This window comes from Schistocerca piceifrons, chromosome 7, assembly GCF_021461385.2.
Source record: "Schistocerca piceifrons isolate TAMUIC-IGC-003096 chromosome 7, iqSchPice1.1, whole genome shotgun sequence".
NCBI classification, from domain to species: Eukaryota; Metazoa; Arthropoda; class Insecta; order Orthoptera; family Acrididae; genus Schistocerca; species Schistocerca piceifrons.
In genome coordinates, this window is record NC_060144.1 from 289,850,535 (window position 1) to 289,878,154 (window position 27,620).

The 27,620-nt window shown below is 43.6% G+C and overlaps 1 protein-coding gene across 1 annotated transcript in view; it reads right to left on the reverse strand.

Annotated features, from left to right (window-relative positions):
* LOC124805635 (protein O-mannosyl-transferase TMTC1-like) overlaps nucleotides 1-27,620 on the reverse strand; it is a 654,220-nt gene that overhangs the window by 135,362 nt on the left and 491,238 nt on the right. Inside the window, exons 10-11 of the mRNA XM_047266203.1 lie at nucleotides 14,066-14,187; nucleotides 152-325 (exon numbers count right to left, since the gene is read on the reverse strand). Coding sequence (XP_047122159.1) covers nucleotides 152-325; nucleotides 14,066-14,187 — 296 coding nt within the window. The remainder of the gene's footprint in view (nucleotides 1-151; nucleotides 326-14,065; nucleotides 14,188-27,620) is intronic.

A 27,620-nucleotide genomic window follows, 5' to 3' on the forward strand; every position in this document is an offset into this window, starting at 1 on the left:
CACGTGGTTACCTTAGACTTTGTGCTGGATCTTCTCCGAGACATAAGCTATTTTTTTCCTTGTAATTTACAGACTGACGCTAGTACAGCACCCCACATTTGTTCAGTACCTGTTTTTTTTTCTCAGTACGGTCGCGCAGACGCATGCTCACCTGACGAGCGTCTCGCGCGAGGCCCAGTCGCGGTTCCTGAGCAGCGAGCGGCCGCAGAAGGCGGCGGCCAGCAGCAGCGAGGCGGCGCCCACGGCGCACAGGCGAGCCCTGCAGCCGCCGCAGCCGGCCCACAGCAGCTGCGCCCCGTAGCAGGCAGCCAGCACCGCGCCCAGGCTGCACACGGCACGAGTCGGGCGTCAGACACCACCAGCCTAGGTGACATCTGCACTCACATCTAGAGGGCGGGCAAGCGACAGCAGGGGGAGTCGAGTCCAGTAAAATAGAACCACAGGTGCTAAATGCGTCGTTGGGGAGCTACCTCCACAAAACGACAGCCGAACAATGACCAGCGTATGAAACTTTTCCCAGTAAGTGAATGTGTTTGAGTGTGTCTAGCAGTTCAGGATTGTTCGATTAATTTGCTGCTGTGTCATGCTGCCGTTGAATTTCTAGACTTTCTCAAGTATGCGTAGACTGCAGCAGTTTTCCTGGTAGCTTTGGGCAGTTAGCATTGTGACCGTAGTACCTGTACGTTAGGTGTGTTGCATACCTATCGGGCATTACGTAATTTCGATCGCTTTGTTTTCGTAAGCGACCAGTGTTTTACCAGATTACCGTGGAAACCGGAAGCGATGAATCGCCTGAAATTTGATTGGGGATACATAACCTAGGGAACATTATTGTTCTGCGTAGTTATCCTCTAGTCTGTTACTGAAACAGCATTTACAGCAAAATGAAATTGTCAATATTCAATACACGTTTTATTCAAAAATTGTAACGTGAAACATAGGGATGTTGTAGTAAAAGTAATAAAACGGTGCATATTTATCATATTGTGCTGGAAAACGCTATTACCCAAAAAAATATCGTTTCAATATTTCGCAGAACTTATATATCTACATCTACATCTACATACATACTCCGCAATCCACTATACGGTGCGTGTCGGAGGGTACCTCGTACCACAACTAGCATCTTCTCTCCCTGTTCCACTCCCAAACAGAACGAGGGAAAAATGACCGCCTATATGCCTCTGTTCGAGCCCTAATCTCGCTTATCTTATCTTTGTAGTCTTTCCGCGTAATATAAGTTGGCCGCAGTATAATTGTACTGCAGTCAGCCTCAAATGCTGGTTCTCTAAACATGTTTCTGTTAATCATAAACCACTTTCGCTCTTATCAATAATAACATGAATCTCGCCTTGCTGATGAGGAAGAATATTCTATTTCGTAGAAAAAACAACAATACTACGAGCGCAGTTCTGTAACTAATGCAACAAATTTTTTCTAGGGCCATTGGTTGAAAAAATGCGGTGTTAGTTGTGGAACTGTGTGGAATATTTCCGCCTCAGCCGCTATGGTTCCATGGAATTCTTATAGATGGCGGCGCTATACGTACCCTCTAAAATGCCTGCATTTAGGCTAATGCATTCCAAGCAGAGAGCTGCCATTCAGTTTCATTTGGTGGAAAACTAGAGAATCGCAAAATATATTCATAGGCGCTTGTAGAATGTCTACGGGGACTGGCAGTGAACAAAAGCCCCGTGCGTCGTTGGGCGAGGTCGTGCAAACTAGTACGATCTCGCAGTTCGGCCAGCCGCACACATCTGTGCTGTCCTCAGGAAACTGAAGAATCGGCTTCATAGTGTTCGTCTCCACAAAAATGCAAACGAAATTCTCTCCTCCAAGAGAACGCAAGGTCTCACCCGAGCCTGCGCACTCGACAGTTTCAAATGGTTCAAATGGCTCTGAGCACTATGGGACTTAACTTCTGAGGTCATCAGTCCCCTAGAACTTAGAACTACTTAACATAACTAACCTAAGGACATCACACACATTCATGCCCGAGGCAGGATTCGAACCTGCGACCGTAGGGGTCGCGCGGTTCCAGACTCTAGCGCCTAGAACCGCTCGTCCACTCCGGCCGACAGACTCGAGAGGAGGGCGCAAAACTTCATTGGACTGTTCATCCTCATCCATGCTGCAGCATAGCTCTCGCACCTACCGACTTCCATCTGTTTGGCCTAATGGAGGACGCTCTCCACGGAAAGCAGTACGTGGATGTTGTGGAGGTTATTGATGCACCAAGACTTTGGCTCAGACAAATAGAATGGTACTACGAGGGCATACAGGCCATCCCAACAGCGTAGCGTAAGGCCGTCGCATTGAACGGAGATTATGTAGAAAAACAGGGATTTGTAGGCAAAAGAGTGGGGAATAATATGGTGAGTTAGAATGCTGAATAAAACCAACCTGCTTCCAGAAGAAAAATTTGTAGCACTACTTATTGAATGTTCTCGTAATACAGATATTTTGAAGTTTGTACACGTAAACACCCCCCCCCCCCCCCCCCCCCATGAACCATGGACCTTGCCGTTGGTGGGGAGGCTTGCGTGCCTCACCGATACAGGTGGCCGTACCGTAGGTGCAACCACAACGGAGGGGTATCTGTTGAGAGGCCAGACAAACATGTGGTTCCTGAAGAGGGGCAGCAGCCTTTTCAGTAGTTGCAGGGGCAACAGTCTGGATGATTGACTGATCTGGCCTTGTAACATTTACCAAAACGGCGTTGCTGTGCTGGCACTGCGAACGGCTGAAAGCAAGGGGAAACTACAGCCGTAATTTCTCCCGAGGACATGCAGCTTTACTGTATGATTAAATGATGATGGCGTCCTCTTGGGTAAAATATTCCGGAGGTAAAATAGTCCCCCATTCGGATCTCCGGGCGGGGACTACTCAAGAGGACGTCGTTATCAGGAGAAAGAAAACTGGCGTTCTACGGATCGGAGCGTGGAATGTCAGATCCCTTAATCGGGCAGGTAGGTGAGAAAATTTAAAAATGGAAATGGATAGGTTAAAGTTAGATATAGTGGGAATTAGTGAAGTTCGGTGGCAGGAGGAACAAGACTTTTGGTCAGGTGATTACAGGGTTATAAATGCAAAATCAAATAGGGGTAATGCAGGAGTAGGTTTAATAATGAATAAAAAAATAGGAATGCGGGTTAGCTACTACAAACAGCATAGTGAACGCATTATTGTGGCCAAGATAGACACAAAGCCCATGCCTACTACAGTAGTACAAGTTTATATGCCAACTAGCTCTGCAGAAGTTGAAGAAATTGATGAAATGTATGACGAGATAAAAGAAATTATTCAGGTAGTGAAGGGAGACGAAAATTTAATAGTCATGGGTGACTGGAATTCGTCAGTAGGAAAAGGGAGAGAAGGAAACATAATAGGTGAATATGGATTGGGGGGAAGAAATGAAAGAGGAAGCCGCCTTGTAGAATTTTGCACAGAGCATAACTGAATCATAGCTAACACTTGGTTCAAGAATCATGAAAGAAGGTTGTATACCTGGAAGAATCCTGGAGATTCTAAAAGGTATCAGATAGATTACATAATGGTAAGACAGAGATTTAGCAACCAGGTTTTAAATTGTAAGACATTTCCAGGGGCAGATGTGGATTCTGACCACAATCTATTGGTTATGAACTGCAGATTGAAACTGAAGAAACTGTAAAAAGGCGGGAATTTAAGGAGATGGGACCTGGATAAACTGAAAGAACCAGAGGTTGTAGAGAGTTTCAGGGAGAGCATAAGGGAACAATTGACAGGAATGGGGGAAACAAATACAATAGAAGAAGAATGGGTAGCTCTGAGGGATGAAGTAGTGAAGGCAGCAGAGAATCAAGTAGGTAAAAAGACGAGGGCTAATAGAAATCCTTGGGTAACAGAAGAAATATTGAATTTAATTGATGAAAGGAGAAACTATAAAAATGCAGTAAATGAAGCAGGCATAAAGGAATACAAACGTCCCAAAAATGAGATCGACAGTAAGTGCAAAATGGCTAAGCAGGGATGGATAGAGGACAAATGTAAGGATGTGGAGGCTTGTCTCACTAGGGGTAAGATAGATATTGCCTACAGGAAAATTAAAGAGACCTTTGGGGATAAGAGAACCACTTGTATGAATATCAAGAGCTCAGATGGCAACCCAGTTCTAAGCAAAGAAGGGAAGGCAGAAAGGTGGAAGGAGTATTTAGAGGGTTTATACAAGGGCGATGTCCTTGAGGACAATATTATAGAAATGGAAGAGAATGTAGATGAAGATGAAGTGGGAGATAAGATACTGCGTGAAGAGTTTGAAAGAGCACTGAAAGACCTGAGTCGAAACAAGGCCCCGGGAGTAGACAACATTCCATCAGAACTACTGATGGCCTTGGGAGAGCCAGTCATGACAAAACTCTACCATCTGGTGAGCAAGATGTATGAGACAGGCGAAATACCCACAGACTTCAAGAAGAATATAATAAATCCAATCCCAAAGAAAGCAGGTGTTGACAGATGTGAAAATTACCGAACTATCAGTTTAATAAGTCACAGCTGCAAAATACTAACGCGAATTCTTTACAGACGAATGGAACAACTGGTAGAAGCGGCCCTCGGGGAAGATCAGTTTGGATTCCGTAGAAATGTTGGAACACGTGAGGCAGTACTAACCTTACGACTTACCTTAGAAGAAAGATTAAGAAAAGGCAAACCTACGTTTCTAGCATTTGTAGACTTAGAGAAAGCTTTTGACAACGTTAACTGGAATACTCTCTTTCAAATTCTGAAGGTGGCAGGGGTAAAATACAGTGAGCGAAAGGCTATTTACAATTTGTACAGAAACCAGATGGCAGTCTCATAAGAGTCGAGGGGCATGAAAGGGAAGCAGTGGTTGGGAAAGGAGTGAGACAGGGTTGTAGCCTCTCCCCGATGTTATTCAATCTGTATATTGAGCAAGCAGTAAAGGAAACAAAGGAAAAATTCGGAGTAGGTATTAAAATTCATGGAGAAGAAGTAAAAACTTTGAGGTTTGACGATGACATTGTAATTCTGTCAGAGACAGCAAAGGACTTGGAAGAGCAGTTGAACGGAATGGACAGTGTCTTGAAAGGAGGATATAAGATGAACATCAACAAAAGCAAAACGAGGATAATGGAATGTAGTCAAATTAAATCAGGTGATGCTGAGGGGATTAGATTAGGAAATGAGACACTTAAAGTAGTAAAGGAGCTTTGCTGTTTAGGGAGTAAAATAACTGATGATGGTCGAAGTAGAGAGGATATAAAATGTAGACTGGCAATGGCAAGGAAATCGTTTCTGAAGAAGAGAAATTTGTTAACTTCGAGTATAGATTTAAGTGTCAGGAAGTCGTTTCTGAAAGTATTTGTATGGAGTGTAGCCATGTATGGAAGTGAAACATGGACGATAACCAGTTTTGGACAAGAAGAGAATAGAAGCTTTCGAAATGTGGTGCTACAGAAGAATGCTGAAGATAAGGTGGGTAGATCACGTAACTAATGAGGAGGTATTGAATAGGATTGGGGAGAAGAGAAGTTTGTGGCACAACTTGACTAGAAGAAGGGATCGGTTGGTAGGACATGTTTTGAGGCATCAAGGGATCACAAATTTAGCATTGGAGGGCAGCGTGAAGGGTAAAAATCGTAGAGGGAGACCAAGAGATCAATACACTAAGCAGATTCAGAAGGATGTAGGTGGCAGTAGGTACTAGGAGATGAAGAAGCTTGCACAGGATGGAGTAGCATGGAGAGCTGCACCAAACCAGTCTCAGGACTGAAGACCACAACAACAACAACACACGTAAACTGGAACAATATCAAGAATAATTGCTTAGGTTCTATGAAAACGCTGAAGTTATACGATTAACTTACTTTTATTACTTACACAATGCAATTCATATTTAGTAAGATTATGGAATACAGAATGGACTAACAGTTGATGATGTGCGGTTATAATTATGTGAACAACAAACATAAAGCAAAGAGAAATAGCCAGCTCCCAGATTCTCTCTTATAGATTCATTTACGTTCGTTTCCCTACCAATGCTACCACCACTACCGGTAATCCTAAGATTTACTACGTTATTTATCAACTGCGACATAGTTGGTATTAACGTTATTTTCATATCTACCAAAACGACCGAACCGTAGTCTTGGTAGGGCGCAACTCTAAATGTGGCTGTAGTGATCCACTAATTATATTATCTACACTTGGGAAAAGAATCAAAGGGTAACTTTTTTTAAAACCTCGTCATTTCTCTCCCTTGTAGCGGAGAAGTGTGAAACTTAATTAGAAGAGGCTTATTGCCTTCGGAAACGTGGGGCCCTGTGACTTCACCCTTATGTCCAGCGTTGCTTCAAATAGCCAAATCTCCGACATCGTTGTGCGCAGAAAAGGATCCTGCAGGAGTGGTACCAGCGACGACTGAAACGAATCGTTCAACGTGGCAGAAGTGGTGCAGCCCTTCGGCATATTCCTGTAGATTTTATTGCTGGACTATCAACAAGTCTCAGAGTGAGAACCATTCAACGAAACGTCATCGATGTGGGCGTTCGGAGCCAAAGGCCCACTCTTTTACCCTTTGTGACTGCACGACACAAAGCTTTACGCTTCGCCGTGGTCCGTCAACATTTACATTGGACTGTTGATGCCTGGAAACAATGATTGGCGACTCCATGGAATGTCAGCGTTGGCCATTATATTGATGTTTTATTCATAGTAGAATCGATTTTCGATCACATAGTGTTCATCTTCAGTGCTGTACAAATTAAACTCAGACACTGTCCATAAATCGGTAAGAGTACTAGGGGGTGAAGATCTCTTCTGAACAGCACATTGCAAGGCATCCCAGATACGCTCAATACCGTTCATGTCTGGGGAGTTGGGTGGCCAGTTGAAGTGGTTAAACTCAGAAGAGCGTTCCCGGCGCTATCTGGACGTGTGCGGTATCGCATTGTCCTGATGGAATTGCCCAAGTCAGGCCTAATTCACAATGGACATGAATGGATGCACGTGATCGGACTGGATGGAAACATGGTGCCTGGTCGGAGACTCGTTTCGAATAGGATCGAGAGGATGGACGTGCACGGGTATGGAGTCAACCTCATGAATCCATGGACCCAGCATGTCAGTAGAGGACTGTTCAAGCTGGTGCAGGCTCTGTTATGCTGTGGGGCGTGTGCAGTTGGAGTGATATGTGACCGCTGATACGTTTAGAAACGACTCTCACAAGTGACACGTACGTAAACATCCTGTCCGATCACCTGCATCCATTCATGTCCATTGTGAATTAGGCCTGACTTTGGCAATTCCATCTGGACAATGCTATACCCCACACGTCCAGATAGCTCCAGGAACACTCTTCTGAGTTTAAACACTTCAGCTGGCCACCAAACTCCCCAGACATGAACGGTATTGAGTGTATCTGGGATGCGTTGCAATGTGCTGTTCAGAAGAGATCTTCACCCCTTAGTACTCTTACCGTTTTATGGACAGCCCTGAAGAATTCAAGGTGCCAGTTCCCTCCAGCACTACTTCAGACACTAGTCGAGTCCATGCCACGTCGTGTCGCTTCACTTCTGCAAGTAATAATCAAGTATTAATCAACAAATAGTACGGAGTAGTTGCTTGTAGCATACGTATTTAGAATTCTGTCTTCATCAATGCTCAGTACTGATGTCTGTTGTACTCTTTATAACTGTTAAATGTTAATTTGAATGTATGTATAACCTTTGATATCGAAGTGAGAGATAGTATCCTAAACTAAATTTGCCTCACTAGGTTTCGTACTACGCCTAAAGATAGCCAATTTATCAAGTTTGCAAATTTAAATAGTAAGTACGACCGAAAGTGAAGATCGATCGCAAGGCTGTCAAGAAAATTGCAATTTTATGTCCTGTTGACGACGACAACGGTTCCATTAGAGATATAAGGTAAAGTTGTAATGGTAATTTTGTGACACTAGTACAAATTAGCTTACAAGCACGCTATAGCGATAGAAAAAGAAAAAAAAAAACAAGTAGAAAATGATATAGTGCCGTCCCACTATGCCACATGTGATATCTGAAAACTAAGTTCGTAGCTTGACAGCTCGATCGATGGAGGTGATTATATTTCCTGTCGTCGCAGTGCTCACGTCCGCTGATTGCTGCTCATGAAGTCTTCTGAAGGGTGAGATTTTATCTACGAACGAAAAGTAACGCGAGATATCGATCGCACTTATAATGGATGTTGTCACAGAATTAGGTTGTTGTCGACATAACTTTCACTTGTCACTTTCATTGGTGCTGAAGTCAAGAGCTCATTCAAATCAGTCTTCATTATCGGAATTTTCTGATCGTTATCCCTCCTTGCGGCAAGAAAGAAACAAATTTAAAGCTACAGCTAAAAGTGGGAGCCTCAATGCTATACTCTCACGATATGACTTCTTTTAATGATTCACATGTTTTGGACGATGTAATGTGTACTGATTACTGTAAGAATTTTTAAAACAACGGAATTCTCACGGTGGTGGTGTAGCAGAGGTGTTAGCCAAAGTCGCATTATCGTCAAACTTAAGTTGGAAACGTTCTTGACGAGGAATTATTTGACACAGAATTGATCTAGTTATTCGAAAAAATATATTTGTGCTCGTTTTAATAATGGAAGACTAATGACGAAAAATTGTAATTTTTTGACCTACGGAAAGACGACAAATGTCAGACGGAAAAGAATGTTCAACATCTTGAAACGCCGAGCGGCAAGGCGACATCTAGTAGTTGGACTCGATCTTTAATAAACATTTAACTAAAATTTTTCATATTCCTTAAATGTATGCTTCTGCTTTCCGTGGGATTCTCTGAGTACTTGCTTCCCAGATAACTTCTCGTCATTCTCGTAGCCGTAGCAGAACATTACCCGTAAGTTATTTTAGGCAAAGAACGCTGACATAGTGACATTGTCAGTGCCGCCCAGTATTCACTACTTTGAGTAATTTGGGAGGGGGACAATGATGTTTTAAAGGGAAGATTATATAAACAGCTGATTGTTATGATCGAACGAATTTAAGGCAAAATTGGAGTAAAAAGTGGGCAGGATGAAGGGACACATCCTGAGACATCACAGAATAGTTCACTTGGTAACAGAGGTAAAAACTTGTAGATTTAGATCATGGCCCGACTGCAGTGAACATTGAATTGAACGTCGGTTGTAGTAACTTTGGGGTGATGAATAGACGTGCACAGAGTAGACTTACAGCAGTTAGGCTGGATTAATATAAGAGTTCGACAAGATCCAATGACGAGCTGTACATTTCGTCACGGATCATGTAGTCAGTGAGAGCGCTTTACGATGATGCTCAACGAACACCAGTAGCAGACGCTACAAGACAGATGTTGATCATCAGTGAGATATTTACTACTACAATTTCGACAGAATATGATCCGGAATAATTTGGGCTTTCCGACTACCTAAATCTACAAACTACCGTATGTGGGACGGTACCTTGTAAATTCTGCTAGCCATTCCCTTTCCTGTTCCACCCTCAAATGCAGCGAAGGATGAGCGACTGACTATATCGATTCGTACGAACTTTAATATCTCTCATTTTGTCCTCTTGATCCTTATACGAAATTCCCGCCTGTGACAGTAGGGCCGTCCAGCCGTAAGCTGAAGTGCCGCTTTTCTTAATTTTCTCAACAGTGCTTCGCGGAAGGAACACTGTCTTCCACCCATGGGTTCCCATTAGAGGTCACAAAGCATCTCCGTAGTACCTTGGTCGAAAGTGGTGGTGACAAATATAGCAGGACGCTTCTGAATTGCTTCGAACTATTCCTTTAGTCCTACCTGATCAGGATACCCCAACACTCTAACAGTACTCAAGAAAGGAACGCGACTGGGATAGAAAAGGGAGGTAACGACAATGGCACGTAGGGTGCCCTCCGCCACACACCGTTGGTTGGTTTGCGGAGTATAAATGTAGATGTAGATGTACTGTTCTATATGCGTTCTTACAAATAGATGTGCAGCACATTCCTAAAATTCTCCCAATGTATCGAAATGGATCACTCACCTCTCCTACTACTCACCTTGCGATCTCGATCTGATTCATGTCCCTTGCACCTTTACGTCTGGATACATAGCAGATGTGACTGTGTCAATCATATCATTAGTATTATATTCGAAGATCAAATGTATTGAATAATTTGTTATCATTTTCTGACTAGGATTCCTATTTCAGATACACCTCTTTTGTGGTCCTTTAATAAGGTTAGGTTTTAAAAAGAAAAAGTTTATTTGATTATATAAAATTAAGTAGTTGCTTTACATTTGTCCTACTCATATGTGTCTGCGTCTCCTACAGTCAATCAATAACGATACTTTCCTGTTTGCTGGGCATTAGCAAACAGACGCAGTTTGCTGCTCACCATAAGCGCAGATTGTTCATGCATATGGAGAAGACTCACGATTACAATAACAATAATATCACAACAACAACAGCAAGGTTAACAACACGCACTCGAACGTACACGGATTGTACAAATATATGGAAAAACCACGTGAAATGCATGCATAAAGTTTAATGAAGATGGTAGCCAAGCCTGGATGCTGTGCTGTTGCATTTGACCACGAACGGCAAATGTCCAACATCCACAGTATGTTGCAATGAGTGCATTAACGCAGAGCTAACTGAGTTCGAAAACGGTAAAATTCTTGTTTATTGAATTGTGGGCGCTCCCGTCATCAAGGGAGCCGCAGTGTTTAGAGTTTCAAGAGGCACCGTATCGAGGATTCATACCGCGTGTGGGGAAGTTGAAAAACGTCAACCATTTAGCCAGAAAGCGGACGAAACTGTGTGTTGAGTGATTGTGAAGGACGGTCATTGACGATCACAGTGACGAGAACTAAGAGGATGACACAATCAAATGTCAGTGTAGAACTTATGCCGCACTCGCGAACTCTGTCAGTATCAAAACAACGCGAAGGTAGCTCCACAATCAGGAAAATGCAGGGCGAGATGGAATTCCAGAACCACTCATCAGTGATGAAAAGGCTCCGAAAAGTAAAACCGGACGCCGATGCCACAATATCTGGATAGTAGAGCAATGGAAGAAACTTATTTGGTCGGCTAAGTCTTGTTTCACATTATCTTCAGGACGTCTATATGACCACAGAGAGAATCATGGCGGAGGTTTAGAGATTACTTTGGCATCCATATTATGGTATTCCAGGGGCCCCATGTTTATGCTGCATGGCTGATCATAACGCACCAATGATACATTGATTGTTCCTCAATTGTGATACTGTGCTCCAAGACGAAAGGTCCCCTGTTCACACAGCTCGTATCGCCCAGGACAGTTTTTGCTGGGCCGGCCGTTGTGGCCGAGCGGTTCTAGGCACTTCAGTCAGGTTCGAATCCTGCCTCGGGCATGGATGTGTGTGAGGTCCTTAGGTTAGTTAGGTTTAAGTACTTCTTAGTCCTAGGGGACTGATGACCTCAGATGTTAAATCTATAGTGCTCAGAACCATTTGACCATTTGTTTTAGTTGGCACGAGGATGACCTGTCGCTAATTCGCGGGTCACAACTGTGATGTCGATATTATTGTCTCTTTGTGGTCTACTTTGGAAAGATAGGTACATGAACGTTACATACCTCCATCATCGTTACCTGAAGGTGGCACTATTTGTAGGAAGAAGTGTATAAGATTCGTTTGAAAGATATGCGGGATCTAAATTTATCCATTCCGAGACGACTGGGACCGACGAGCTTCCTACACCGTATTAGGCACAGGGATGTGTTATGTTTTTGTTGTTTCCATGTTTTTGTCCACCTCCAGCACATCCGTGCTATGCAAACCATTCTGAAGCGCGAAGAGAAGGATACTTTACACAATAGCACTACATACAGTATCAACGCCTTCTGTTAGCGTCTGACTCAAGGTATGAAAGACTGCTGAAAATTATCTCTGCTCGATGTAACTAATTTAATCTGGCCCTTGCGGGAATGATAAGCTGATGGTTCTGGTGTATTCCCATATTCCTCATTTAAAGCTGATTCGCCCGCCACAAATTCCTGTCAAGTACCAACCTTTCCATCTTGGAGTAACACTTGCAACATACCTTCTCAATTATTTGCTGGATGTATAAGCATCTCTGTCTCCCGCTACCATTTAGCCCCTCTAGAGCTCCATATAGTATCATGGAAGTTATTCCCTGATGTCTCAACAGATGTTTTACGATTCTGTCCCTTCTTCTTGTCAGTGGTTTTCAAAACGTTGCTTTCCTCACCGAATCTGCGGAGAACCTCCTCATTCCTGACCTTATGAATTCACCTGATTTTCAACATTCTTCTGTAGCACCACATTTCAAATTCTTCTGTTACCTTCTGTTCCGGTTTTTCCAGAGTCCATCTTTCACTACCACACAATACTGTGCGCCAAACGTCCATTCTGAGAAATTTCTTACTCAAAGTAAGGCCTGTATTTGATACTAGTAAGCTTCTCTTGACCAGGAATACTCTTTTTGCCAGTGCTAGTCTGCTTTTCATGCCCTCCTTGTTTCGTCCGTCTTCAGTTCTTTTATTGCGTAGGTAGCAGAATTCCTCAACTTAATTTTCTTCGTGATCACCAATCCTGATGCTAAGCTGCTTTTCTCATTTCCCCTACTTCTCGTTAGATCGGCCGGCCGTTGTGGCCGAACGGTTCTAAGCACTACAGTCCGGAACCGCGACGCTGCTGCGATCGCAGGTTCGAATCCTGCCTCGGGCAAGGATGTGTGCTGTCCTTAGGTTAGTTAGGTTTAAGTAGTTATAAGTCTAGGGGACTGATGACCTCAGATGTTAAGTCCCATAGTGCTCAGAGCCATTTTTCTCATCATATTCGTATTTCTTCTATTTTCTGTCCATATTCTCTGTTCATATTCTATACTCATTAGATCGTTCATTCCATCAAGATATTCTGTAATTTGTCTTCACTTTCAGTAACGATAGCTATGTGATCAGCGAATCTTATCATTGATATCCTTTCATCTTGAATTTTATTTCCACCCTTCAACCTTTCTTTTGTCTCTATCATTGCTTCTTCGATGTACAATTAGAACAGTAGGAGCGAAACACTGAGTCCCTATTTACACCCTTCTTAATCCAAGCACTACGTTCTCGGTGTTCCGCTCTTATTGTTCCCTCTTAGCTCTTGAACATGCTGTATATTACCCTTCTCTCCCTAGAGCCTAGCCCTATTTTTTCTAGAATTTCGAACACCTTGCACTATTTTGCCTTGTCGAATGGTTTTTCCATGTCGAAAAATCCCGTCAATGTGTCCTGATTTTTCTTTAGTCTTGATTCCAGTATCTGCCGCAACGTCAGAACTGCCTCCTAGCGCCTTTACCAAGGTTATTTGGAAAATTGCGAATTTGTGGTAAGAACTATGGTACCGAACTGCTGAGGTCATTGGTCCCTAGGCTTACGCTCTAGTTAATGTAACTTAACCTAACTTATGCTAAGGACAATACATACAACCATGTCCGAGGGAGGACTCGAACCTTCAACGGGGTGAGCCGAGCGAAGCGTGACAAGACGCCTCAGATCGCATGGCTACCCCTCGAGCCAGGGGTTATTTGGCAGCTATGTTGAAGTGACTGACAAATAAATTTTTCAGCTTTTTAGTGTGGCTATTTCTGTGGTCTTTCTTGAAGAGAAGCGTGCTGATCACAGGAAGACTGGGATAGGGTTCCCTTGAAAACCGTACAGGAACTCAATTTATCCTTTCCGAGAAGACTGGAATGTGTTTCCTACACCGTATTGGGCAAGCCAATGTGTTGTGTCTGTTATTTTCCCCATATTTTGATCCACGGTCTTTCTAAATATTAAAAATTTCTCTGCTGAGACGGAAAAAAGAAATTTTGCGTTTCACCTGCTAGATGTATATAGTACACATGCCTAAAAGTCTTATTGTATCACGTCATTATGAATAACAGCGACTTTTAACGAAAATCTATGATTAAAGTCAAGCAAAGTATGTATATAATCTTGATTACAGTTACGGCCAGAAGCAAGTGAGGTCGGCAGAACGTTGTGGCTGTAGACTTTACCTGGGCATGTAGAGGACGCGCTCCGCCACGACGAAGCCGACGGTGAGCAGCAGGTTGGTGGCGGGCAGGAAGGGCAGGGCGAGCAGCAGTACGCTCAGGAAGACCGCCGGAGGCCGCTGGTGCTGCGGGAAGTCAGATAAGCGCCCACGTAAGACACTCTGCACCGGTGGTGCCCCACAGCTCGTAGTTATTTGCCAAAAATTGGTTCATATTTCACAACATCTCCAAATGCTAATAATTTCTTACTGCCAGTTTCAACAATATCATCACCTCCAGTCATCATATATGGATTTACAACATCTGCTGTTGCATCAAATAAGTTGAAAATTAACCTGCTTCTCACCGTATTTAGCTAGACCTATCAGCCAAAAAATTATGACGACCGACCTACTATCGATATGAACCTATCCAGGCGATAGCAGTGTCACCTGGCGAGGAATGACTGCTAGTCAGACACACGAACTGTGGATGTAGTATCAGTGAGCGTGCTGTCCGTGTGTAGAATGTGGAGGGCGTGATGTATCAGAGTATGACAGAGGGTAGATTGCGATGGCCCAGGGACTCAGCACGAGCACTACATGTCGGGTATTGGAGGACTACTGTGGTAAATGTGTTATTACAGATCTCGGGCGTCGTAGGATGGGCAGACTGGTAAAATTGGACAGGCGGCTAACTGTGGAACTAAGATCAGTCTTTAATGCTGGTCAGAGTACAGGGTCGTCTGAACACACAGTGCACCGAATGCTACTAGCGATGGGCCTCCGCAGCATACGGCGAGTGCATGTGTTAACCCTAACACCACGGCATCAACAAGTACGATTGAAATAGGCACGTGGCCATCGGCACTGGGGGTTAGCGCAGTGGTTGAGCGTTGCATGGTCTGATGAAAGCTGATACCTTCTATATCATGCCACTGGGAGGGCGCGAATCCGTCGTCCTTCAGGGGAACCCGTTCTGAGGGTTGGAGACAAGCTGGCGGTGGCTCCATTATGCTCTGGGAACATTCACTTGGGCATCCACGGGCCCAGTGGAATTAGCGCAAGTCACCATGACGGTCAAGGAGTATCGTACATTGGTTGCAGACCGCGTGCACTCCTTCGTGACAATCATGCTTCCTTACGGCAATGGCATTTTTCAGCAACATAATGTGCCATATTGGGAGGCCAGGAGTATGATAGAGTGGTTCGAGGAACACAGTGGTTTGTTCCATTTGATGTGCTAGCCCCCCAACTCCCCAGATCTCAATACGTCTGGAAGTGAATGATTTTGGGGTCCCGGAATTAACGGAAATTAGCTGACTTGTGTGTGCAGATGTGGTGCCAACTGCCTCCAGCGACCAACCAAGAGCTCGTTCCATCCATACCAAGACGCGTCTCAGCTGTTATCTGTGTCAGATATGGAAATAGCGGCTATTTGCTAGGATGTCATAATGTTCTGGCCGATCAATGTATATACAGCAGTGACACTAGATTGCTTTTATTTATTTGACGTCACAGTGTAAAGTTGCTCTATAAATGCAAAGGCGCTGGCCCGACACCGTCCGATTGCAGATACAGTACATCCCTCCTTTTCGTCATGGCATTAGGGAGTGGAGGGGTGGAGCATGCTTCCCTCCGACTGACATTAATTCCGGGGAATGATCATCAGTGATCATTTTGGGGGCACCCTCATCCGAAACCTGCACGGCCTCAATGCAGTTGTATAGACTGTTGTAAATAACTTAATGATAGCTGAAGGGAGTCAAATGCCCTAAACCTATGGTTAATAGAAAATTCCTTTTCCTGGCAGCTCTGACTTTCTTTGATAATGCTTATTATACGTACAGGTATCTTTATTAAGTCCTTGACCGGGCTGTTCCTTGCGCGGCTATGTATTCCTACACGTATAATTATTCCCGTATCTCGCGGCGCTTTCCGCAGTTTCGGTGCACTTTTCTCAAATGAAGCGATTGCTGCTATTATATGTTGTCAACAGTTTGAAGCTTTTGGCAACAAGAATGCGTACCATGAAATTAAGCACGTTGCAGCTGATTTATTTTGACAGTCTCAAGAAGTAAATGCGTATGCTATACCTTTCGGAAAACATATGTTTCAATAATATCTTTCCTTGAATAACACATTCCCAGAGCGGGATTCCGAACATTGCCTTGTAGAAGTAACATGGCGAACAAAGAATAGAAATCAGAATGTTGATTGGTACCCATCTGTGCACATACGATTGCTGTTTCAATGTACCTACACGTGAACTTACAAACTAATCAGAACTTTTGTATCTAATTAATTATATCGTTAACAACTTATTGTCAAAATCTAGTGTGAAAATATCGAATGGATCCTTGTGGCTGGTGCAAAACTCAAAATACACAATGTAGAGCCTCTCGAATATTGTTAACTGCGGACCCGAGCGCCGTTCATCGAGGACGCAGCGCTACGCCACCAGGCAGCCCCAGCTAACTAGGAAAACTCCTCTTGGCACCCCCTTCCCCCCCCCCCCCCCCCATTAAATTTAGTGTTAAAATCCCTCGTTGGATACCCTGTCAAAAACTGAACACAGATCAAGCATGAAAACAGGAAGAAGGTGTACTGAACTGTGAAAAAAGAAGCAAAACAGAAACAGTGAGCTAGCCAAGATCAACAAATAAAATACCGAGCAAATGATAAGAACCACAGCGCCGTAGTCGTGTGGTTATGGTGTTGGACTGTGAAGCCTTTTCACTAGTTTCAGGATCAATAGTATGAAAGATTGACTGGCCTTGTAACACTAATCAGTAGGGCCTTGATATGCTTGTCCTGTGAAAGGCTGAAAGTAAGAGGAAACAGCAACCGTAATTTCTCCCGAGGGCTTGAAGCACAGTTGGAGGTCCCTGTTCAAATCTTCCTTTTGCTCTCTTTACATATTTTTTTTCGCAACGTTCTCAAGTTTCCACCCAGTCATTAACGTGTCGAACAGACTCCTTCTGTAGTCATGCTATAGATTGGTTATAGAACATGAGTCTTGTGGTAAGAATATATTATTGTCGCAAGTAAATGTAACGAAAAGTGAGAGCAGGCGAGATTCCGCATAGACCTCTCACAGAAATGAAAATGGATGTGAACTATTTTATAACAAAGAAATTCTGGAGTTTAAACTTCCAAAACGGAACGCAAGATTCGTAACATGTAGTACCTGTATAAGACAAATAGGAGGTACCTGGATGTGGAAGTTCCTTCTGTACACCTCACTGTTGCAAACGGACGTAAAGCCATGACACAGACACAAAATTGAGTACAGCGAACAGTCACATCGATGACTGGGCGGACAGCTCGCAATTTCGTGAGAAAAAAATATTAGGAGCGCGAGGGATTTCGGCAGAGATCTCTCCATCCGCAGTCCAACACCGTAACCACAAAACTACGACGCCGCTGCTATACAGTTGCGCTCAATATTGCATATCTTGAGCTTGGGCGGTCCAATGTTTCGATTATGCTTTTTTTTCGCAGTTTAGTACACCTTTTTCTGGTTTTCGGGCTTGATCTGTGTTCAGTTTTGACAGGCTGTCCACTGGATCATCTTCCCACTAAATCTGAGGAGTGTGCGTTGGAGAGGTTCCCTTGTCAGTTCGCTGTATGCGGTCGAGGGGTTAACATTGCTCTGAGTATAAAGCTCACGATGCTTGTGATGGACTTTTCTGTTGTGGTGTACTTCTAGGTCTTCGTCCGAGTTTCTTCAAGTGCTTCTGGTTTTTCTGCTATGTGCACTCGCTGTATCATCTCCGACGAGTCTGTGAGTTTCACTTGGTCTCGCGCTGCTCTTTGTATGTGAGTTCGATTCCCAACGCCCACTGCGATGCTCTTTTGTTCTTCAGAGATTCTGTGGTACGCAGATTATCTCCGCGTTTTCCAGCTCTGGTGAATATGATGACGCTTGAGACCTTATTAAAACGGAGGTGTCGGTATAAGCAGATCTGGGATACAGCACTCTGTTTGTTCAGATCTCACCTTAGACCACCTTCACCAGACATAGGAAACGCTGAGAGACCTCACGTTTCACGGAATGACAATGCCTTCTCTGAAAAACAAAGGTGTATGAAAGGGCGCTGTGGGCGTCGGTAATCAAACTTAGCTGTCATTAGGTCGCGAGACCAACAGTACCTCAAAGACCGGTAGAGTCGCAAGCAGCTATTACATCTAACAGCCATACTCGCAGTACCTGAAGAAGACGACTGGGCTGTTGTCGAAATACTGTGCACAAATGGGAAGTAGTAAGGAGTTGGCGGCATCAGCACACATTCGATATCAAATTGATATTGAAATTAATGAAATTGAACAATTATTAAACCCAGCCACGCTTGCCCCGCCCCCGACAACACCCAGCTCCGCCCCGGATGACGTCACGTGTTTTTCTCAGCTGCACGTGTGCCCAGCCCCCTCCTCTCTCTCCCCCAACCCCACCCCACTCCCTCCAACAACCCTATTGGCGGGAATTTCGAATTTTAGTGGGAACTTCCTTGTCCCAGGGCTGTGGTGACATCGCACCCCACCTCCCACCCGAGAATTGGATGGAAATTAAAATTGCCGGTATTCTTTATGGTACTCGAACACTGGTCCTCCTGGGTGCAAAGCTCATATAGGTACGAAAATGGGGTCACTATACTTTCAACTACTTTTCAAGGTCATCCGATTACCTACTCTCCACAACCGCAATATATCAGGGCATCTATATCAAGCGGCCATTTAAAAAAAAAAAATACACACAATTGCGACCATAACAAATATCCTCTTTCCACGAAAATAGGGAAAGTCCATTTTCTTTTAGTTTCATGAGCAAAACTGGTATAGTCTTTACGTTCGACTGCAGTCGCATCTCATTATTTTATGACGTCCAGGGAGGTGTACCGCCACCGATCACAAATGGTCAGCAGACACATGCTCACCGTATCAGGAATAAAAAGGAACCTCGACTGTTTTTATGCAAGAACTACCGATCACCGCAGAATATCCTTGTTATTTCGAAACCGTCGTCGGAGTAAAGGAAAAGCGAGAATTTAAACTCCAAAGAAAAAAAAATCTTTACTTAGCAAATTCTTCCAGCTTGTTGAACCAATTACATGATTTGAGAGTGTCTCTTGCGTTCAGGGTCTGTAAATAAACTGTCATGCTCGTGTGTATTTCAGACAGTCTTTCACACCATTGGCACACATGCCGGAGAAAAAAATTCATTTAACGTTTGACAGCAAGAAGCTATAATTCAAGAGAACGTAGCTGTTAGTACTCTATGACAGGGTGATTTTATCAGTGCGATGCTATGTCGGTGACGGGGGTGATTAATTGATCAATTTAATCAATTTGCATATCAATTTGATATCAGAATTGCGCTACAAACACCACTACCCTACTACTATCGGAAAAGACAAACTGGTGACACACCCGAGAGCAAACGATTATTCACTGTCCCCTATTTTTTATTTATTATTATTCTAATACCTTTACAACAAAGGTAGGCCAGGAACGGCCTATCTACGCCGCTCTTCGGCCACAGTGAACACATACAGGAAACAGAAAGACAGAAAAAGAAACAAAGATGCTGGACAAATTTGAGAGACAGACACAGTAAAAATAAATGAAGCCGTTCACGGGCGTATTGATTGGATAAAAAACATTCATCACTGTACGCAACAGGGAAGAACGAGTTTACACACGTGAACGGAGGAGCACAAACGGAGAGACACTGAAGCACTGACGCGAAGACACACACGAGCACTGACGACGACCTCCTACGCATGAAGATGCACTGTTCACGCACAAAGCCGGGTACCTGCCAAAGGGAAGAGGTGCGGGTTCACTGTCCTCTACTCGCTGAAGTATTCTTATAAAGGGTGAACCAGAAATTCAGCATAAAATTTCGGCGATTCTGCAGCCATACATTCGGCGTATTTTGTTGTAAGCGACCCGGGACCTCCTATGGCTGGTTGGAGAGTAATTTCTGACTCTTTGGTTACAATTAAACTGATGGTGTTCTAAGTGCTACAGTTCTGGTTGCCTTCATCGGGCAGGATGCTGAAACATCGTACGTATCTTCATTAATAATAGGTCCTACTTCTGCCACAAGGCGAAATTATGGTGCTGTAAGTAGTGAGAATGTGAAATATGTCGTGTTTTAACGTTACTATACTGCATATCGCTTGGCGATGCGTGTTGCTCTCTTTTGTGATCTGGCTATTGGTGTAAAAGGTTAAGGAGGTTGAAGTTTTCTATGCGAAACCGTTTGGCTATTGACAAGTGGGACCGTGCAGTGCTGGTAAAGTTCTGTCATCAGAACGGCAGCAATAGCACCGTGGCATTGCAGGGATATAGCCGACAGAAACAGTTGCGAAGAGGCTCCATATCAGTAAATGGGCTGAAGAATATGATGAAAAATTTAGAATAAATAGGTGAATTAGGTGGTGCAGCAGGGTGAGGGGGGACGGCCCATTCCCATACCAGTTCTTGACGGAGTTACTGTAGCTATAGCCGACCATGCTGTAGCTGTCTCACTGGTGTCGTCTTTCGTCAGTTCAACAGTTCAACCGGTTTTGCCGTGTCCCTTGAATATGCAGGAAGTGCGCCAAATGAAGCCGCAAGATATGGTACAACGCCATGACATTGCCAATCGTTTCTTGGCACGCTCGGAAACGAATGATCCGTGGCTACGGAATATTCATTGGACGGACAAGGCATATTTTACTCTGTGTGGTGCCGTGAATACACATAATTGGCGCATATAAGGTTTTACTCAGGCACATGTCGTGCAAGAACACCCACTACTACCAGCTTATGTGAGTGTGGTGCCGTGATGGTGTCTCATCCTCCTTTATTCTCGGCCCATTTTTCTTAGAGAAGACGTTACAAGGATCTCTCTGTGCAACATATGAGTCCAGCTTTGCAGTAATACAATTGTGTCTACTCCACTGTTTTCATGAAAGACGAGGCAACACCTCTTGCTGCTTGCCAGGTGAAAGATCTGCTTCGAGACACCTTCGGTAAAGACCTCATCGTCTCTAACCATATCCTAACAAACGTGCCACAGTGGCCATTATCCTGTGCTTTACTGTTACTCGCTTTATCCTACACCCAGAACACATTCTAACGGCTTACAGCACCATATTTTCACCAGGAACTATTATTTTTTTAGTGCATACTCTGAGAACGTAAGTATTAATGGACATACCTGCGACGTTCGAGCGTCCTGCAATATATTCAGCCTGCACTGCACCATTGGGAACACTGTCCTATAATTATTGCCTCCAGGTATCTTTGTTTCGGTACTGCACTGACAATACCTGCACAACAATGGAAATGTTGACGGTGCGTGCTGTGTGTCTCATCTGGAACGCATTTGTTCCAGTCATTCACAGCACACGCTGTTGACAATAGTAATGTCCACTTTACTCTCCTTTCTCGTGGTTGTGTACTGCTGGGTCTTGTCTCGGATTTGTTTTTTCCAACAGGATTAATTATAGGTTAATGATACACAGCAGTACGGACTGGAAAATTCGCCAATGCGTGAGGTCAGTAAACTCAAGTGTGTCACAATGACACTATGCTGAAGTGTTTCCTGCAGTGACAGCATCACACTATAAATGATCTGGGGGAGGGTATTCGCATTGCTCTCTGTTTTATCTTCTGCTTTTCGTGATTGTGTATGACAGGATTTACCGCTGTTGTGAAGGTGTTGTCACAGGATCAAAGATAACTGGCGCTACAAACCAAATATATCAAAATTGCATTATTATTCTGTCGCTGTCCACTGGAAATCACGAGTCCTTTATACAAAAAAACTCTGAAAATATTAGTGAAGAGCCTTCTAAATTGTATCGATTGAGTTCAAGCCCTCCCTATATAAAAATGTTTCTTGTAGGAAATGTAGCAGTAAACAACGATACGTTTATGGAAAAAATAGTTGTCTGTTGTACAGCATTGACTGTAGCAGCACAGCGGCGAAGCAGACTTCATATAACATGGCGTGCAGTCACTGATGTGAGTAAAATATCCCAAGTTCCACGTTCTGATCCCACCTCCTACTCCTATTTTGACGGAAAACTCTCCGGCGTTTGTATTGTGGGTACGTAATGAACAAACATACGGAGAGAAACTTAGAAAGTAATTGACGACTATCCTCTCATAATCAGTAAGTGATACATCTGCCACCACGGCAAATGCATTAAATTTACAAGTGGAAGTACGAGTAAACTTATCCTGTAGAAATGAGTTTAGCATGTACAACACAATTTCTTTCCCTTACTGCACAAAAATTTCTATGATGATAAATCATGTACGTCACTACAAGACACAGAGTCCAACAACTGTGGAAGATGCTGCTCATGGATTATAGCTGGTTTTAGTCACATCTGAACTATAAATTTGATAAAATAAACGAACAGATGCATCAGATACTGAGAGGAGATAAAATTCGAACGTTGTAAATATGGGTTCGTGTACGACTTTTTATTTGTCACCAGCGGAGCAATAATTGCGCCAAAACAAGGGAGAAGTATTTTATTTCGATTGTGACCGAATATGAAAACAGTAATGAGTTTTCTAGTATTAATTTGCATATAAATTATACATGAATCATGCAAGAAGCTTAGAGTATGTAATGGTCGCAATTATGTAGTTATGACTAATATATTTGCAGATTAAAATGAAGTGGAGTTATTAGGTGGCATCGGACGGAGAAATATGCTGTTTACAATTCAGTAAATGGAAAACAGATAAAATAATTTTTCTGTTGAACATCAGCTGGAGACAGAAGAAACGATATTTGTTTTACAGATTTGTAGATTATGGGACGCGGTTTTTAAACTAACATAAATCCAATCTTACGATGGACCACGCATGCAATCAAATTAATTCTACGATACCACCAATGCCACTCCTGTTGCAGTAGCTGACGTGATTGCCTTCGGAGCTAGGGTAACAGATATTTGATTCAGAATTCTTGAGATGAAAATAAGTATACAGTTCATGGGATGAAATGGTTGTGAACGAAACCTGACGCCTTCAAATTGAAATTTCTAAATGTTAAACTATCAGCTTTCTACCTGTGGCACACGACACAACTAATACTATATTCCAGGTCACTGTTATCCATATGAGTTAAAGACAGATAGCTTTCACCACAGAATGAAAAAAATTGTGAAAAGCTTTCTTAACACACTAACTAAAAAATTAATGAAAGAAAACGTCTCTCTAATATGGGTAAAATTACTGTATAGATATATATGGAATGTCTGTACAGGAAAACAGGTACCCAAAATCGGACCTGTACTGTATGATCAACCTGGCTTTACTAAATGTATTACTATCCGCGTAGAAGAAACATTTAACTTACGTCTAGAAAGGAAGAGTCTGTCATTATTAATCGATTCTGTAGAATGGACCATTTTCAAGTTGTGAGTGGATTACACTATCTGATCAAAAGAATCCGAACCCGCCCATGTAATGGGGAAATGTTCACTAGCTGCCAAAATAGATGAACGCGCCAGTGTAAAAGGAGGCGGGAGTATTGTATTGGCGGTAAAGAGGCACGAACAGCAGATAGCGATCTTCTGGAGAGCTCAGTGATTAAGAATCTGGATTCATTATTGGGTTTTACCTTTGTAACAGACGCATTATGGAGATTTAGGCCTTTCTCAATCTACCCAAGACGATTGTTAGTCAGGTGCTTGTGAAATGGAAATGCAAGGGAACAACCACATTTGAATCAAGACCAGACACACCACATGTACTGAAGGGCAAGGACGATCAAGAGCTGCGGAGGGTGAATTCCAAAGTGGTACCAGCAGCCCAGCCAACACAGTTGCAGAGAGTAGGGAGCCAAAAACAAGTTGGTGCAATGGTCAAACAGCTCCTCATAAGTTGCATATTTCTGTAAGAAATGCTACTTTAGGTGGTGTATAGAGCGAAGCCACCAAACAGTGGATAGCTGAAAACAACTGATTTGAAGCGATAAATCACGGCATATCCTGAGGCAGTTCTACGGAAGAGTTTCAGTTTGGTGAATAGCTGGAAAACGTTACCTGCGATCGTGTATAGGACCAACGGTGAAGTACGGAGGTTGTTGGTGTTTCAGTTTTTCGCGGTTATGCTGTGGTCACCTTATTGCGCATGAGAAAACGCTAAAACCGGAAGAATATGAACTCATTTTACAACATTGCCTTATGCATATAGCAGAAGAACAGTTCAGAATCCACGACCATATTAGCAGGACAATTCTATATGCCATAAAGCAGGATATGCGAGCGAATGGTTTGTTGACAGTAGCACACCTGATCTACATCTACATGATTACACTGCAATTCACATTTAAGTGATTGGCAGAGGGTTCATGGAACCACAATCATACTACCTCTCTACCATTCCACTCCCGAACAGCGCGCGGGAAAAACGAACACCTAAACCTTTCTGTTCAAGCTCTGATTTCTCTTATTTTATTTTGATCATCATTCCTACCTATGTAGGTTGGGCTCAACAAAATATTTTCGCATTCGGAAGAGAAAGTTGGTGACTGAAATTTCGTAAATTGATCTCGCCGCCACGAAAAACGTCTTTGATTTAATGACTTCCATCCCAACTCGCGTATCATATCTGCCACACTCTCTCCCCTATTACGTGATAATACAAAACGAGCTGCCCTTTTTTGCACCCTTTCGATGTCCTCCGTCAATCCCACCTGGTAAGGATCCCAAAATTCTAACAGAGGACGAACGAGTGTAGTGTAAGCTGTCTCTTTAGTGGACTTGTTGCATCTTCTAAGTGTCATGCCAATGAAACGCAACCTTTGGCTCGGCTTCCCCACAATATTATCTATGTGGTCTTTCCAACTGAAGTTGTTCGTAATTTTAACACCCAGGTACTTAGTTGAATTGACAGCCTTGAGAATTTTACTATTTATCGAGTAATCGAATTCCAACGGATTTCTTTTGGAACTCATGTGGATCATCACCTCACACTTTTCGTCATTTAGCGTCAACTGCCACCTGCCACACCATACAGCAATCTTTCCTAAATCGCTTTGCAACTGATACTGGTCTTCGAATGACCTCACTAAACGGTAAATTACAGCATCATCTGCGTTAGAACGTATAATTCTTTCCTGGCCCCCAGCGTCCAGCATCACTACCTGCCTGATATCGAGTCTTGAGCAGTTATTAGAATGGCGTGCCGTTCCTCCACAGACATTCGGACTTATCACTGAAAATATCACCAGTAGAATTCGAGCCGTCATAAAGGCAAATGGTGGGCACACACCCCATATTAATGTCCACTTTTAGGTGTCCAGATTCTTTTCATCAGATGAAGTACTAGAAAACGGAAATACCAGGAAATGCCACAAAACTGGGTATCAAATGTTGAACATACGGTATTACCAGATGACGTACGTTGTCACAAGTGCAGTGGCTGGACTTGTAGGTCCCACCCTCGCCGATAGAGTGTAGTGTTACAGGTCAATCCGCTGGGCTACTCAGTTTCCATTCTTCTGATATCCGATGTGATATGGTAGTGCTAGCGGTACTGGAGCGTACAAAACAGCTATGAAACGGTTTACATTTAACCAGCTTTCAGACATGCATCTGTGTTACGCTGCTGCTAATTCCAATGCGCTTGCATCACAACATATTTAGGAAAAGGTTTCCCACAGGGTCTTTTACCTTCTTTCTCATCGTTTTCTTCCGTGAACGGCGAATGCGTGAAACATGGACCCTGTAGGTAAGTGAACACTAGAGGCCAAAAATGTACTGTAGGAAGGTAACAAAGTGCCGAAAATTCTGTCTTCTGAAATCAAGTTTAGTTATCAGAAAAGATCTAACATATGTGAATGTAGGCTTTTCCGGTGTATACTGCTGATGAAATCTTCTCGGGCTTCCATCCGGGTAGCTGCGTCGAAAATCCGCGACGTTTCGATGAGAGTCATTCGCCAGAACATGATGAGAATGACACTTATCGAAACGTCGCGGATTTTCAACGCAGCTACCCGGATTGAAGCTCGAGAAGATTTCATCAGCAAGATCTAACATATGAAATGATTTATACGTCGGTACTATGTGCGAACACCACCGTATCACATCGGATAATGCGAGAACCAAAACAGAGTAGCCTAGCGGGGCGATTTGTAGCGCTGTGCCATACCGGTGAGGGTAAGATGGACAAGCCTAACCGCTGACGTGCGGCGAGATGCGTCATATGGTGACGTTACATGTTCAACATCTGTCGTCCACTTTTAGGTACCGGGTGATCAAAAAGTCAGTATAAATTTGAAAACTGAATAAATCACGGAATAATGTAGAGAGAGAGGTACAAATTGATACACATGCTTGAAATGACATGGGGTTTTATTAGAACCAAAAACATACAAAAGCTCAAAAAATGTCCGACAGATGGCGCTTCATCTGATCAGAATATCAATAATTAGCATAACAAAGTAAGACTAACCAAAGATGATGTTCTTTACAGGAAATGCTCAACATGTCCATCATCATTGCTCAACAATAGCTGTAGTCGAGGAATAATCTTGTGAACAGCACTGTGAAGCATGTCCAGAGCTGTGGTGAGGCATTGGCGTCGGATGTTGTCTTTCAGCATCCCTAGAGGTGTCGGTCGATCACGATACACTTGCGACTTCACGGAACCCCATAGCCAATAATCGCACGGACTGAGGTCTGGGGACCTGGGAGGCCAAGCATGACGAAAATGACGGCTGAGCACACGATCATCACCAAACGACGGGTGCCAGAGGTCTTTCACGCGTCTAGCAATATGAGGTGGTTCTAATAAAACCCCATGTCATTAAAGCATGTGTGTCAATTTTAACCTCTCTATCTACATTATTCCGTGGTTTATTAAGTTTTCAAATTTATACTGACTTTTTGATCACCCGGTATTTCCCGACATTTGTGTCCCAACGTCTCTTATATGGAATTACTTCTCTCAGCGTCAACTACGTCACTTCAAGGCCTTTTAAACATGAATAGCAGTCACCCTGCGTACTACAGTGCACGTATATGGGAAACTTTGAGACCAAAAATTTTTTCAACATGCAGGTTAAACAAAAACTGTTCGAGTGTGTGAAAGCCGCACTGGAACGCTGGCATCTCCAAAAGCTATCGCGCACTGACCGCCGGTTTCTCACTGCTTCGCTGATACATCCGTAGACTGCTGCAGAGTTAAGCGGACTGCCATTAGAGCTTTGCCGTCGCTGATCTGCCGTGTTTTCGCGGTTCCGGCGGCGCGCGCGCCCTGCCGACTACCTGCCGGGCTGGGCGCTATCGGAAACCGCTCGCGGCGGTGGGTGGGGCCGGCACTGGGCGAACCCTTTGAGGTGCCGCCACAGAGAGACCGCAGCCGCCACTGCTGCCTGGTTCCCACCAGCTGTTCTGCACCACGCGGGGCTCACCGCCGAGCAGACGCGTCATCTCACCGCTACACGGTAGCTGTCATTTCCCCCTCACCGATTACATTTTAGAGCAGTGAAATTACATTTATAAATTAATTGATCAGCTTCTGTCACTTTTATTTGCGAATACTTTTTGGTGTAAAGC